The sequence below is a fragment of the Haematobia irritans genome, chromosome 5 (assembly GCF_050003625.1).
Source record: "Haematobia irritans isolate KBUSLIRL chromosome 5, ASM5000362v1, whole genome shotgun sequence".
Classification (NCBI taxonomy): domain Eukaryota; kingdom Metazoa; phylum Arthropoda; class Insecta; order Diptera; family Muscidae; genus Haematobia; species Haematobia irritans.
This window is the reverse complement of record NC_134401.1, coordinates 12483378-12500759: the sequence shown is the minus strand read 5'-3', so window position 1 is coordinate 12500759 and position 17382 is coordinate 12483378. Positions and strand designations below refer to the sequence as shown.

The 17382-nt window shown below is 27.7% G+C and overlaps 1 protein-coding gene across 9 annotated transcripts in view; it reads right to left on the bottom strand.

Annotated features, from left to right (window-relative positions):
• Positions 1-17382, bottom strand: part of hts (adducin 1-like protein hts) — an 81874-nt gene that overhangs the window by 28370 nt on the left and 36122 nt on the right. For all 9 annotated transcript variants that reach the window (XM_075309936.1, XM_075309935.1, XM_075309934.1 and 6 more), the window contains 4 exons: positions 5285-5494; positions 4657-5137; positions 3707-4415; positions 3518-3641 (listed from right to left, as the gene is read on the bottom strand). In XM_075309936.1, the coding sequence (XP_075166051.1) occupies positions 3518-3641; positions 3707-4415; positions 4657-5137; positions 5285-5380 (1410 nt within the window). In that variant the 5' untranslated portion in view covers positions 5381-5494. The remainder of the gene's footprint in view (positions 1-3517; positions 3642-3706; positions 4416-4656; positions 5138-5284; positions 5495-17382) is intronic.

Genomic DNA, 17382 nt, shown 5'->3' with positions numbered 1-17382 from the left:
TATGTAATAATAATTTTCATTTGAATCAAAAAACATTTGGGGACTCTTTATAAAGGTCAATATATCCCCCTCAGATACATTAGTTTAGTTATTAACTCTATACATATATACCTAGTGTATTAACATATGACTTTGACTTTAATTAACTTAATTAGCGACAATATAAGTACATCATGATATGCAAAGACAAAAACAAAACAACACATCAACACATGAATGAAAAGATAAATATTTTTTTGGGTTGATGAGATCATAATCTAAAGAAAATAATATTAAATAATAATAATTACAGATGAAATACTACAAAGAAAATCACTCAACATAAAGAAAATTATGATATGCTGAATTGCCATGAAAGCTGTGTAACAATTTTGTGCCTGAGGATATTGGAGATAATGTAGTGTGTAGAGATGTTTTTTGGTCATTTATCCCACAAGGTGTTATAACCATTTTGCATTATTTTCGATTAATATGAATTGCACTTTGTTTTAATTTTTTAACGAAAAGTTATCGATTTTGTCCAAAGTATTTATGGTGCCAATAAGCGAATTAAAATAAAAAATATTATATTAATTAAAGAAAGACTGGATTTTCACGAAATTCCATAAATAATTATATTCTTAAATTCTTGTAAAACATCCCATTTAGATAAATTAAATTTGACATTATAAATGTAAGCGAAGAAAATCAATTACAAATCTGAAAGGCCCCTTATTTAATATGCAAATTAAAAATTGATTTCAATCAGTATAAGCCAATAAAAAGTGAAAAAATAGCATAAGAACTTTGCTAGGAGAACGATTATGATAAGACAATGCAAATTTCAAAAAAATAGATAAATAAATAAATGTAGTTTTTTGATCCCATTTTGCATATATGATATAACAAATGAAAAACATGCATACAGAAACAAAACGAAAAAAATATATATAAATGAATTTCTAGCACATAACAAATATTGTCGCAATACATTATTTCATATACATGTTTTAATGCAGCAAGAAAGAAATAATATAAATATAAAAAATATTCAAGTATTAGAATACATTTGATTTCATAGATTTCTGAAGTTCTGAAGATTTGGGGATCACAATACGAGTGTTCTCTAGATTTTTATTATTTCGTATTTTTTTTAATTATGATTAAAAAGTTGAATAGATTTTTTGGCTTTTTTTTCTTATTATAAAAATTTTTCTTTCTCTTTCACGTTGGTCCTTTCAGGGGTGTGTACGCAATATAAAGATAAAATTCAAAGATCGATATTAAATATTATACGAATAGGGAATCATAAGTTTCCCAAAACTTTTCTCAGATGTGATTTATTTGCAATTTTAAAATAGAAAAAATTAAATTAAAAATTTTAGTGAATAAGACATTCAAAATAGGGATACTTATAAGGGAACAGGTTTTCAAAGTCGTAGGCGTTATTTATAAAATTGCATTGGTTATCTTCAAAATCATCTGTTAAAGTTGGCCAACTTCGTTTAGTCAACTACTTATATCTGATTTGAATGCAATATCGTCTTTTGTAGATCTTTAATATCGACTTTTCATTATTTTCAGATCAAAATTCCTAATATATAAGATTAATGAGTTTTCGGCGATGGTTATATTCAACTAATTGACTTTGAATGGCCAGAACCGAATAATCTACTTTTCATGGGTTTGAAAAATCGTCTCGAGCCTTTAAAATACTTCGAAAGTCAACATTTTCCAAAATTTTGAAAATTTGAAAAACATAGATAAAAATGGAATAATAAAATATGATAATTTTTATAAAAAACAAAAAACTATAAAAAGTTTTCTGTATTAACAAAAAATATAGGTTTTGGGACTATGAAGTAGAAGATGTCAATGAAAACTCCAATTAAGCTTTTTTTCCCCCACCAGGACTGGTCTTTACAAATAAAATCTGAGAGAATTAATAGGGAAACAGAAGACAAATAACAACCAATATTTACCACCCCCTCCGATTCTGTTTTTTTCACATTAACAATCTCCTCGAAGCATTTCCTTAGGCACAAAATTGAAAAACTTTTTATCTCCTTTTTTACAATTGACAAATTTTCAATTTAGATTCAATATAGAACTTTGTAAATTTCTACATTTTATTGAATATTTAGAGCTATTACATAGACATGTTGTTGTTTGTATATATAATATCATTTTAAATATTTTATATATAGTAGTACTACAAAATGGGAGAGACATATAAAGCAATATTTGATATTTTATTTTCGCACACACATATATGTTATATATGTGTATTTATTTAAATGAATGATTTTCTGGGCATTACAAAATAATATATTTGGATTAGTTTGGTTATCATATAGTTATTGGAATGATGGCTCAATTGATTCGTTAATGTATTTAACTCTAATGCGTGTAAAGATGTAGTTTATTTTAGAAAAAAATTAATTTATCTATTTAATGTTAATTAAAAATGCTTTTATTAATAGCATTAAATGAAAATTTCTATATAAATTGATTCAATTCAAATATATAATTTATTCAATTAAAAAATTTGTCATTCGGTTGGCAAATTTAAATTCACGCATTAGAGCTATAATTATTAAAAGTCATATTTTATTTATTTTTGGTTTCTTGATTTGTAGTAGTGCGACAGTGTGTTAATAAAAAGCTAAGGAATTAATTCTAAATTTTAGGTAATTATTTTTTAAAAAATATATTTTTAGTATTATATTTTTCTATTTAAACTATTTTTAGTTTTTATTTTTTTATGTCATATGCTAAAAAAATAATTGCTATCCTTTAGATTGGGATATAATAAAATTTATCAAAACTAGAATTCCGCTTTCAATGCAATGGCAGCAAAAAAATTTCTATTTTTATCTTATCAAAGAGACTAGCAGGAAAAATCAAGAGCTTTGGATAGACAAATATGTAGGGTCAAAAGTTTAAACACATAAATAAAATAAAAAATATTTGTGCTTTGCAATAAAAGGAATGTCTAAAAGATTAGTGTCTTTAAAAAAATTTAATCATTTAGTTTGAAAACCAAATACAGTAGCAGAATTTTATATTTTGTCTCAAGTCACAATATAGTGAATGATAAGTCCAAGTCCATTATAGTTGATAATTAAATTTTGCAAAAATTGATTAATATAAGGATTTTTTTATTCGAAAAATTTGCCATAATTAATCGGATGCAGAGAAAATGTTTAAAACTCATCTTCTTCCATGATTTTGGAACCTGATTTAATCCTGATAATGTCCAATAAGATAAGTTAAATATATAAAGACTTGGAAAGTCCAAGTGGAAATTAGTTAGTCGTATTCATTCACTATATATTCTTATGTCCTAAGTTTAGCTCTTAATTTCTTTTGTCGATTAAACACAATTAAAAAAACGTATTGGTACTAACAAAAAAATGTCTTTCGATTTCGAAAATGTTGGTATTTTTTGGTATTCAAATTTAGAAAATCTAAAGAGTTTTCAGGCTTAATTTTAATTTTCTCTTTGTGGTTTATCTTCAAAAGTTATAATCTCTACCTTTGTAATCTTTTTGGGGTCTGGGGTACCAGTTTCTAAGACTTCCACTTTTTGATAGACATTGGGGGAATTCAACCAACGGCTGCGATCTCCACCTTTACCCATAGCGCCTTTTTTCCAAATACTGTAAGAAAAAATTGAAAATTTGTTAATTGGGGGGTCCAATAAACTCCAAAAAAAAAAGCATACCCTTGACGGAAAAGTTCTTCCTCTTCCAATAAATAGCCCAAGGATGATACTGCTGGTGGTAATTCAACATCATTTTTAGGTTTTGGTGGTTCCGTTTTAATCAAGGGATGACGATAGATGTAACCAGTGCGATAACCGGCATTATCCAACATACGCATCAATGCTTCAAATTCTGCTCCACCAACACGCCATTTTGGTGGTTGGCCCAAAACTTTGGTTGTCTCGGCACCAGCCTCTTTTTTGTCTTCTTCTTCGTTTACATTAGCAGCAGCAAATTTCTTGGCTAGATCCTCTGGAGGTCTTCTAGATTGTTCATAGATGGTTTTGCGTGATTCTTCGGATATTAAGACCAAATTATCCAAACCAACTGGCAGTAATTTCAATTGAGTTTCACATGCCTGAACAATGTGACAGGCGGCAAAGAAGGCTTCTTCGATCGTTTCACCACAGCACAAGGCACCATGATTGGTCAATAGCATAACTTTTGAGTTGGGACCCAAATTGCGGACCAATTTATCACGTTCATCCTGGTCATAAAGAGAGCCTGCATATGAGAATGTGGTGATATCTCCCAAAACGCAAGCATCTTTTGTTAAAGGCAGTAGACCAGTCTTTAAAGATGAAATAGCTACCACTGGACTGCAACCAATGTAAATGGCGCAGCGTATGTCAGGGCGAGCAGCATGCACAACGGAGTGAAGCACAAAATCTTATTATAAGAAAAAAAAAATGGAGATTAGTTTCAGAAAATTCAATAACATGAAGGCAAATAAGAAAATAATTTGCATCAGTCAATTTAATTTAATGCCAGATCGTCATAGGTTCAGCAGTGTTTAAAACCCCCTGTAATCTCTCTTCCACTATGGATCCCTAATTCTACCCTAATGATAGGTCCAGTCGACAATTTTAAAATAATTTTATGATTTTCGATTTTTCTTTAAAACACTTACGGCTCTTGTTAACACCAAAGTTTGTCGTTCCCTGTTCCACGATATTGCCCTGCATATCCACTTTGTTTAATGATGAGGCTGTAATCTCATGATACAACAAACCATATGGATTAACCAAGAAATATTCTTGATCAACTTTTAGACGTGCTGTTATTTGAGCACCTAAACCCTGGGTCCAGCCGTATAGATCCAATAGTCGGAATGTGGCAGCTAGTTTACAACGTAAGATTTTCTCGCCTTTGGCATAACCCATGGATTCAACACCACGAATATCGTTGATGGGTTGCATACAATTGCTTGCTTTAAAAACACTACCCACACGAGTGGCAGGTACACCAACAATATCCGAAAGTTGTTGTAAAATACCATCGGCATTGCCACTATCACGTGCTGAATCAACAATGCGTTCCAATTCTTCACGGAAGAGTTTGGAGCCCATAATTGCTTCGACCCGTTTGCGTCGTTCCATTTCGCGCATATCCTGAAAACAGTAAAATAAAAAATATTTAAAAGTGTATTACATTTTTTGAGAAGTGATAGAAAATCAATAATGGGCAAGAAAATATGAAGAATTTGTTTCGAATAATTTTGAAAGTAGAAAAAAAAAGAAAATTGGTAATGATAGTACCTGCTCTATATCGGCTGGTCGGGCTTTACTATTATCATCGTCTTCATTGGCCGACAAATCGATGCCGTTCTGTGGAGGTTGCTCGACTTCAGTCATTTTTGAAGATGTGTGATGTTCGCCGTGTCCTTCTTCCTTTTTAGATACGTCGTCGTTTCAACGATATTTTTTTCGTTTAACAGTCACACACACACACGGGGCAACTAATTTTTTCTAAAATATAAGAATGGAGAAAAAATTAAATATTTTAAAATATATTTATTTTTTTATTAAAATACAACTATATAGGTGTGTATTATTCAATTAATTTTATTAAATTTTTTGGACTGCTTTTATCAAAAACACACACCCTGTCTCCAAGTTAGTTGGCGTCTATATGATGATGAAAAAGTGTCGTCATCATAGTTAACTCCAACAACAACGAAATATGTCCGAAAATAAGCTGAATTGAGCACGAAAATGTCATAACCAGAGAGAGGGAGAGAAAAACAAGAATATAATTTCGCCATTAAAAGAGAATAGGCAAAGCAATTTGCCACAAACGTAGAGAGAGAGTGTGTAAGGAAAATTGTTTAGAGAAACCCCCTTAACAATTGCACTTGGTTTCTTTTTTGGGGTGGGAGTAGGCTAACTAGGCAGACACATAGCAAAACTCAAACCCTCCGCACAACCAACACCACCAAAACGCAAGTGAGACAATCGCTAGCTCACACGACGACAAAACTTCCCATTTTCAAATATTCTCTAGCTCGTACATAATTAAGCTATGACCTCAACATTCAAATGAAAAAGAAAAGAAAAAACAACAAATAAAATAATTGAGAATTGTTTTCATTCTCCCCCATAACCACCCCACCCCCTCACGCTACTCAGAAATGAAATGAGTGAAGAGAATACAATATACAAAATAACCTACAGGAAGAGAAGCACTAAATACACTGACATATAAAGAGTAGGAGAAAGGATGGGGGATGTTGGAGAACAAGTTCATTTCATTGGAGAGTAGTATACAAAAGTACTCCCAACAATACAATTACGGGCGAAAGTTCTTTTCATTTAAGCTATAAGGGGTTACTTGAGTGAAAATCATCACGATACATGTATGTAAATGACCCCATTAATATACAGAAATGAATTTAAATTATATGAGGGGATTTTTACATTTTACCCTCCATTTCATATTTTATTGGTAGATAACCGGCAATTAAATATATAAGCAAATATCCATTAGATAAAAAAAAGTTCATAAGCTCGACCCGACGTACACCTTATATGATCCCTCCACCAAAGGTAAAAGATAATTATAAATGTTAATTTATCTATAAATCAAAAAAAAAAAAGTTATAAAAACAATAATTTGTTGTGATTGGAGACAACGATGACCTTACTTCTTACTTCTTTCGTGGTAAGATATACAGACAATATTGATCTATTAAGAAATATAATTTTTTTATATATAAAACTTTGTTTTAAATGTTTTCTCAATAAGTTTAAGGCAAGGTTTTCCAAAGTATACTCTTTTTTCTGTATATATTCCTAATATATATTTTTTAGTATTTTTTTTTTATTTATTTTGTATGTCATATTATTAGCAAATATTTTTGCTTAACATAGCCTTTTATGATACATTATGATTTGCTTCTTTAAACTAATGCCGGTAAAAGAAAATTAGTCATTTCAGATATTTTAACACAAAAAAAACTGATTGCTACTCCAAAGGAGGGCATATTGACACCCACCAAATTATTCATATGATCATCTGTTGTTGGCAATCTAATAATGTTAAAAGCATTGGGTTTTTCGTTATACTGGCTATAGCACTTAATATCGTCTAAGATAGAGTTGAAATAGTGCTTTTGAAGCACTTTTTAGGAGTCTTTTTCTTATTAGAGTTTAATTTTTTTTGCTAATTTCTCACCTCATAATATTCATTGATGGCTCTTGTTGCTCTTTTTTTAATATATTTTTTGCTCTTTTCTTACTTAGTCATTATAAAAAGTTCAATTACCTGCGTTGAGCATGCTTTGATATTCTCGTGTATAAGGGTGTTGTGTTATTCCTATTTTTGCTACTACTTACATACATGTAAACAAAATGTAATTCACTTTGGTTTGAACGACTACACTTGACATATGTTTTACATTGTTTTCGTTGATGGGTGGGGGAAAACACAGTGCTTTGAGAGTGCACATCTATCTCACTAATACATTGAATTTGCTACAACCTACTACCGGTAGACAGTTGTCATCATCAGCAGTAGTTGGCAGTCATTCACATATTATGTTATCTTTTACTTTCGTTTGCATCATTACCTATTTTCGTTATATGTGGTGGTGTGGATCCCTCTAGTCGTATGTTTTTGTACTTTAGCCATATGATATATGTGGATATTATTTGTCATTAAGATCTAATTTATGTTTTACACCATTGTAAATAAAAAAGACATTACAAAATTCATCCATCAAAATGAAAATGGAAATTTCTATACTGTATCTTAATTTTATCTTTAAAGTTGGATTACTTACAAATATACACCATACATTTGGAATCACCTTTGAATACAAGCTTTCAACTAAATGTTTTTTCTATGCAATTTATCAAGTACCGCCATTGCACATACATATACACTCTTCTCTCAATTAATAAACAAACGATTTTTTGATAGAAAAATGTAAAGTATAATTTTAATAATTTTTTTTATTTATTGTATAAACAGTAATAAATAAAAATGTATTTACATTTTTGCATACGGGCATATATTGGCTCAAGTACACAATCGGAAATTGAGATTTAGTACAGGGGCGTATACTACAGAAAATGTTTTGCATTATGCATCGTTATAATTATGATAATAATATACATCCACCATCACAACATATACTGTATATGCCTGACGAATCTTTAAATATGGTAGTTGTTGTAATGTATCTTTGTTTTGTTTATAAATATAAATATTGGATTTTTGCAAATGCCTAAAAATGACTGGAGTCTATCTATTACTTCTGTGGTATAGAGTATTATAAATTAATACAAATATTCGCCAACACCCACACTACAAAAAATCCTAACACACATTCAAAATGTCTGCATATGATATAGGAGCCATTGGTGGCAAGATACGTTTGCGAAGTAACTCGACATCTCGGTGAAGATTTTCGATATATGACACTGAGAAAACAACAATTTTGATTTGCTAAGCATACCAAAGAATGAAAATGAGTGCTTTACACTAAAAAAAATTTTTAAATAGAATTACAAATTTAAGGAGATTCTCAATGTAAAGGAAAAAATATAATTGAAGTGAAGAAAAATTTCTCATATACCAAAAAAAAAAATTATTTCTGATTCAATCACAAAATTAATTGATCCAATTAATTTTTTAATTGAAATGTATTCAATCAAAGAAATGATAGTATCAATTAACAAAATTAACTGAAAGTCAATTAAAAAATTAATTGAAACTATTAATTTTTGTTTCAATTAAAAAATTTGTTTGATCAATTAAATATTTAATTGAATATTTTTTAAAACTCAATTAAGACTTTAATTGGAAGATTTTTTCGTGAGATTTTTTTCTGTGCTTGGTTAAATTTTAACTAGAACAAAATAATTTTCATGAACTAAACTATAGATAAATTGGTATTGGTATTTCGTTGTCTTTTTTTGAGTGTACTAGATCAATACTCGTCTCTTTGCAAGGCAAAGAAACTTTAAAACATTACATGAAATCGATATGTTTGTCGGTGATCTAAAGCTTAGGAGATTAAAAAAAAATTTGCTATATAAATTTCATGATGACAATGTGGGGTGATTTCAATAGGCTAGGAGCATTTTCCTCTGTTTCTCCTAACAAATCAGCTGCTGATGTAAACTGCCAATTATAATATTCTTTGTTTTTGTCTAATTGGATTTTCTACTCGTTGACTTTAAACAGCTATACAAAGCCTATAGCTTCTACTACTCCATGTTAAGTTTATTGACCTTCACTCTAAAGCTGTCATCAACAGTTCTGGCCTACAACCATCATCAAATAAGTCATGCAAACTGGCTTGCTGGCAGCCGACATTATATGGAATATGTATGGTGTCCATCACTGGCAAAAATCCACTTATGGTTGACTGAATTGTACAAAAAAAATCAATTCTATATGTAAGAATTGGTATTGCCACCAGAATTACCAAAGTATCAATTTTGAAGAAAAAACTGCTACATTTTTCACGGTATAAAATATTTGTCATTTTTCTTATAAGATTGTGTGTAATATCTATATCCCAAAACATATGTTACTGTAATAAAGGGTGATTATTTGGCAATTATCTTTTTGGCAACACTGGTTTCGCGTTTTGTTTCAGTGTCAAAATTCTTCTATTTGGTCTATAATTTATCATTGGAACATACTATTGAAGCAATAATGGATCCACCGTGGTGCAATGGTTAGTATCCCCGCCTTGCATACACAGGGTCATGGGTTCAAGCCCAGTTTCGACTAAACACCAAACACTTTTTCTGCGGTGGATTATCCCACCTCAGTAATGCTGGCGACATTTCTGAGTGTTTCAAAGCTTCTCTAAGTTCACTGCAATGTGGAACGCCGTTCGGACTCGGCTATAAAAAGGAGATCCCTTGTCATTGAGCATAACATCGAATCTGCCAGCACTCTGTGATAAGAGAGAAGTTCACCACTGCGGTATCACAAGTGGTGAACTTCGGGCTGCCACTATATCTAACTTAACCTAATATTGAAGAATTTTTTCGTGAGATAACAGCCGAGATTTTGTAGAGTATGCCAAAATTGAACTAAGCGGATGGATCTTTTCAGGCGCAGTCGCTGTCAACATTTGCATGAAATAATCTACAAACATGAAATTATCGATTCAAATTAAGATTTCACATTTTTCTAAATTTTGTGTTTTATTTTTGTGTAAATTATTCTTATAGCTGTAAAAAATCACCATTTATACAATTTCATAATTTTTGTAATATTAATAGTAATATTTCATATAAATTATATTGAATATAATCGGACATTTCTAACTCCGGATATAATTTGTTTAGTGAAAAAAGAGAGAAGAACAAAAAATAACGGGATATCCTAAAAACTTTTCCATAAAAAATTTAAAAATTTTTTTCGAATTCAGCAGATCAAAATACATAAACATCAAATGTACATACATGTACATCAAATGTACATGAAAAAAAAAATATTTTGTAAACTAGTGTAATTTTTGAATTTTTTAACATTTTTTAAAATATTTTTTTTTATCCCTCTCGAAAGTATATGCACCCGAATGAACAAACACACATATTTATACACATACATAATTCATCAATGCAATATAATGACCCAATCGTTTCGGTTCTACCCAATGATAGTCGGATCAAAACCTATTGTTCATCATTGAAACTTGATACTTTTTTTGTTTAAACAAAAATTCAATGCTTCTACTCTATGTCACAGTTTAAATTGGTTGATGAGTTGTCGTAGAGCGGGTGGAAGATCAAAACGAGGATAGCTATATACAATGTTTATTTATTTTTTCAATCTGCCGCCTTATTGATACTCCGACATTCCCTGGCATATAAAATCAAATATTGACCTTTACTTCAGTTTTTTATTACAAAAGGTCGTTCAGCGGCATCACCGGTCGTTCACTATTTCGATGGCACATAATTGCTTGCTGTGTGTGCTATATACCTGTGTCTGTCAAACCATAGACACGTTGCACTGAAGATACTACTACCGGTTTTAGAAAAGGGAGTGCCGTCGTCCGCCATCACATTAGCAGAAAAATCATGAAGCGTTGAAAATTTTGTGAAACTTTTAAAAGCTTTTTAATGAAATTCTTAATACGTTTCCAATTATCTTGATGGATTGTGTGAAATATATTTTTTTACAAAGTCAAAGTAAGTGATTTGAATTGCCAGACTGTAATTTAATAATAGCTTGATGTAAAAAACAAATTTTCTATGTCTAATTTTATATTGAATAGACGAAATATTCCATATTAAACAAAAAATGCCAATCAATAATCTAGGCATACACGGGTGCCACAGTTGGTAGTATTCTACCATAAAATGGTAATTTTTTTTTACTGTTTGGTAGATTGATTTCTTGATGTTTTGGTAGATTTTTCAAAACATTCGTCTTAAACTAAGAGGTACTTCACAAAAAATCTATAGCAATAAAATTGACAAAATTTTCTAAAATGTACAAAATTTTCTATAGAAATAAAATTTTGACAAAATTTCTATAGAAATAAAATTATGACAAAAATTTCTATAAAAATAATATTTTGACAAAATTTTCTATAGAAACAAAATGTTCACAAATTTTCCAGTAGACATAACATTTTGACAAAATTTACTATAGAAATAAAATTTTGCCAGAAATAAAATTTGGACAAAATTTTCTATATCTATATAATTTTGACAAATTTTCTAAGAAATAAAATTTTCTATAGAAATTACATTTTTGAAAAAAAATCTATAGAAATAAAATTTGGACAAAATTTTCTATAGAAATAAAATTTTGACAAATTTTCTGTAGAAATAAAATTTTCACAAAATTTTCTATAGAAATTAAATTTTGAAAAAATTATGAAAAAAATTCTATAGAAATAAAATTATGACAAAATTTTCTATAAAAATAAAATGTTTACAAATTTTTCTACAGAAATAAAATTTTGACAAAATTTTATATAGAAATAAAATTTTGACAAAATTTTCTATAGAAATAAAATTTTGACGAAATTTTCTTCAGAAATAAAATTTTGACAAAATTTTTGATAGAAATAAAATGTTGACAAAATTTTCTATAGAAATAAATGTTAAGTGACAAAATTGTCTATAGAAATAACATTTTGACAAAATTTTCTATAGAAATAAAATTTTGACAAAATTTTCTATAGAAATAAAATTTTGACGAGATTTTCTATAGAAATAAAATTTTGACGAAATTTTCCTCAGAAATATAATTTTGACAAAATTTTTTATAGAAATAAAATGTTGACAAAATTTTCTAAAGAAATAAATGTTAAATGGCAAAATTTTCTATAGTAATAACATTTTGACGAAATTTTCTATAGAAATAAAATTTTGACGAAATTTTCTATAGAAATAAAATTTTGACAAAATTTTCTATAGAAATAAAATTTTGACAAAATTTTCTATAGAAATAAAATTTTGACAAAATTTTCTATAGAAATACAATTTTGGCAAAAATTTCCATAGTTATAAAATTTTGCAAAACAATTTTTTTGGTAAATTTTTTTTCCAATTATTGGTAGACTATTTATGGCTCGAGTGGCAACCGCGATCACATATTGTCAATTTCACATTTTTTTTGGTTGTGTTGCCTGTATATCTCATCTCTTCTTGCCTTTGTTTTGATATGATTTTCGTAAATATCATGTAATATTAAAAAAAACGTTAAAAATGTTCACAGGTTCGATTTGCGTGTTTTGAATAAAACATTATGGGATTTTATTGCCAACTTCCTTTCTTCAAATACCTGCTTGAGTATAGATACGTTGATACAAAAAGTGATAATATATTCACTTAACAAAACAAAATATTAAAACCCACAGTATAAAACAATTCAAATCCTGAGACAGTTTAATGAATTTCAATTAATTCTGCCATATAATATGCCTACGAAAATTAGTTTATGGGGTCAGTAAAAATAACTGGAAAAAGTAATACTTCTTATGAAAGATTAGTAGGTCAAAAAATATCAAGTATAAAATTTCAAACGAATCAAAAGTCGATTAGTCAAATTTGTCAATTTTTTTTTGACAAAAATTCAATTTAAAATTTGAAATATAATATATTAATGTCAAGAGAACACAAAATCGAGTACTATTATAGGGATTTTTCTTTTTATGACTTACAAAACGCTTCAAAGCATACGCATTCGAGTATTATTGAATTTATAGGAATTATATTAAACCGGAAAGTGAAAGTGTGTCAGCATTTTTATTTTCAGTATTGTTTAATAAAAAATATTACTATGCTGAATTTAGAAACAAAAAATATATACAATTTTACGCATTCTATAAGAGCGAAACAAAAATAAATTAAACTTAAAAGGAATGAAAACAAAAAAGTTTTAAATAAAACCTCAGAAGCAAAATTGCTATTTTTGTATTAGCCTATTGTCATGTTGGCATGACAAATACGACTGGCATTTTGGCATTCTCGTCACAAGTTGAGTCCATATAGCAAAGAGAACACACTAAATATATCGCATATATGAAATGATGAATAATATTTTAATAGGAATACTATTTCTTTTGTTTGTTGCATTAAACTTTTTTTTTTATGATAAGAATGCTTTACTCATTTTCACAATATTTTACTGGGCACTATAAAAAATATACATTATAAATAAATATACAACAATATACATTTATTTCCCATTGAGTTATTGGCTTTAGCTAACTTAATCCCCACTATTAAATTTATATGACTATGCTACTTTTTAATCAACATTTGCTTTGTTTAAAAAAAAGAACATTTATTTATTTTAAATCAAGAAGAAGAGGATTAACAAAAAATATTATTCGATATTGAAAAGAAAATGTAAACGCAAAGCAAAAAATCATTTACGTTCAAACGAATTAAACATTTTATTTGTCCCTATTTTTTTCTAAAGAAGGAACCTTCTACATATTACTCGCGCCAAACATAATCTACCAAAATATGGAGAAAATTATACCAAAAATCTACCAACCACAACAAAAAAATAATTTTGCCAAAATTTTATTTTCTATAGAAATAAAATTTGGACAAAATTTTCTACGGAAATACAATTTTAGCAAAATTTTCTATAGAAATAAAATTTTGGCAAAAGTTTCTATAGAAATAAAATTTTGACAAAATTTTCTATAGAAATATATTTTTAGCAAAATTATCTAAAGAAAAAATTTCTCTATAGAAATAAAATATTGACAAAAATTTCTTCAGAAACAAAATTTTAGCAACATTTTCTATAGAAATAAAATATTGGAAATTTTTTTTAAAGAAAAAATTTTTTATAGAAATAAAATTTTGACAAAATTTTTTATAGAAATAAAATTTTAGCAAAATTTTCTATAGACATTAAATTTTGGCAAAATTTTCTATAGAAACACAATTTTAGCAAAATTTTCTATAGAAATAAAATTTTAGCAAAATTTTTTTCAAAATTTTATTTCTATAGAAAATTTTGTCAAAATGTTATTTCTATAGAAAATGTTGTCAAAATTTTATTTCTATAGAAAATTTTGTCAAAATGTTATTTCTATAGAAAATGTTGTCAAAATTTTATTTCTATAGAAAATTTTGTCAAAATTTTATTTCTATAGAAAATTTTGTCAAAATTTTATTTCTATAGAAAATTTTGTCAAAATTTTATTTCTATAGAAAATTTTGTCAAAATTTTATTTCTATAGAAAATTTTGTCAAAATTTTATTTCTATAGAAAATTTTGTCAAAATTTTATTTCTATAGAAAATTTTGTCAAAATTTTATTTCTATAGAAAATTTTGTCAAAATTTTATTTCTATAGAAAATTTTGTCAAAATTTTATTTCTATAGAAAATTTTGTCAAAATTTTATTTCTATAGAAAATTTTGTCAAAATTTTATTTCTATAGAAAATTTTGTCAAAATTTTATTTCTATAGAAAATTTTGTCAAAATTTTATTTCTATAGAAAATTTTGTCAAAATTTTATTTCTATAGAAAATTTTGTCAAAATTTTATTTCTATAGAAAATTTTGTCAAAATTTTATTTCTATAGAAAATTTTGTCAAAATTTTATTTCTATAGAAAATTTTGTCAAAATTTTATTTCTATAGAAAATTTTGTCAAAATTTTATTTCTATAGAAAATTTTGTCAAAATTTTATTTCTATAGAAAATTTTGTCAAAATTTTATTTCTATAGAAAATTTTGTCAAAATGTTATTTCTATAGAAAATTTTGTCAAAATGTTATTTCTATAGAAAATTTTGTCAAAATTTTATTTCTATAGAAAATTTTGTCAAAATTTTATTTCTATAGAAAATTTTGTCAAAATTTTATTTCTATAGAAAATTTTGTCAAAATTTTATTTCTATAGAAAATTTTGTCAAAATTTTATTTCTATAGAAAATTTTGTCAAAATTTTATTTCTATAGAAAATTTTGTCAAAATTTTATTTCTATAGAAAATTTTGTCAAAATTTTATTTCTATAGAAAATTTTGTCCAAATTTTATTTCTATAGAAAATTTTGTCAAAATGTTATTTCAATAGTAAATTTTGTCTTAAGTTTATTTCTATAGAAAGTTGTCAAAATTTTATTTCTAAAGAAAATTTGGTCAAAATTTTATTTCTATAGAAAATTTGGTCAAAATTTTATTTCTATAAAAAATGTTGGCAAAATTTTATTTCTATTTTTGAATTAGCACTTATTTGGAGAGGAATATTCTACCAATCTACCAAACAGTAAAAAATTTTCGATATTTGGTAGAATTCTACCAACTGTGGCAACCGTGCTGACTACACATGTTTCATCGCAGCCTTAAAAAAATGTCCATAGACTGGCGGCGGAAGATGATTCATGTTTGATCTTTTATGCTAACTTCTTATGGAAATTACATACGAGAATTATTCTTTCCAAATTGAACCATGTTTTCATCACCACTATACATCATCTTCTCATATAACTACAATCCCTTTTGATTTCTGAAAATAATGAAAAACTTTTCGCTTTGTATATAGCACATATTTGATGTAAGATTTATTTTTAATTTTCGTACTGTTCATTTATTTTCTAGTTTTTACTAATCTTTGACCAGAATTGCCATTATCATTATTTGCTGCAATGACCCTCCTCATCTATTCTATAAACCATTGCCTTTAGATTCATTGTAAATTAATTCTACTTTTTTCCAGCTCTCACTACCTTTTTTTGAATCAATTGAACGGAAATTACGGTCAAGAGAAATATACAAAAAAAAAAACTGCACACAAACACATAATTGCAGGTTCATTTAAAGTGGTTACGGTTCTTTTTTATGTGACTTTTTTATTGCTGAGATAATTTCGCGCAAGTACTGTACCTATTTGAAATACAATCGACATCATCATCGGCAGTCTAACGGTCAAACGTATGAAAGCCAATAAAAAAACGAGGTTTATTCTATCGATATGGTAAATTTGCAAAATCGCAATTTTTCTTGTTCATAGTGGCAACACCAAGTTTTTAGCGATTTTCTAAAAAAAATTAGAAAGTAGAAAGTGAAATCATAATCGAATTTGCCATAATTTACGATACTATCAATTCTAATCCTTGTGCAATATTTGAAGCAAATCAAGGTGAAAATCTGACCTCTGGGGTCCATATTGGGGGAAAGATATATATGGGGATATATTTAAATCTGAACCAATTTCGATTGAACTAAAACTGCGACCTTGACTTTGATTATAAAAATGTTTTCACAGACGGACGGACACACAGACGAAGTCGATTCAGGGGCGACCCTAATCACTATTGCTTATAATATCCTGTTCTACACATATGGTGCAGGATATAAAATGTACAAAGTACCAACATTGGTAATCCTGGCTTACTTGAGTATTTCGGTATTGGATTCTACCCAAAAAGTAAAACATTTTTAAATGCATCAACCCTTATTTGGGCCGAGCTTTAAGTAAGAAACTCGAGTATTTCTACAAAAAATTTGAAGTATAAAAATCCGAAAAGCGAAGAAAAAACCGAATGGATATAAGTATAGTAGTGATATCACATTTCGGTTTGATATAGAAAACCCAATAAACAGAGTTGCCAACATATCAAATTTTTTTTAATTACGTATATCCATATTCAAAGGAATTTGTATGGTAATAATAGGTTCAAAGTTAATGTTAATTTAAATTAAAATATTATATTAAATACGAGAGAAACGAGAAAATTGTCAGAAAAAAAAACATGCGTATTTTTATACATAATCTCAACTTTTTACACCACCTTCCAATGCAATGGTTGTGTTCGTATGTATATGTATGTACTTCAACATGTTCTAAAATATAACCATATAACGAAAACAAACAAATTCATGAATATGGACAGACACAACAAA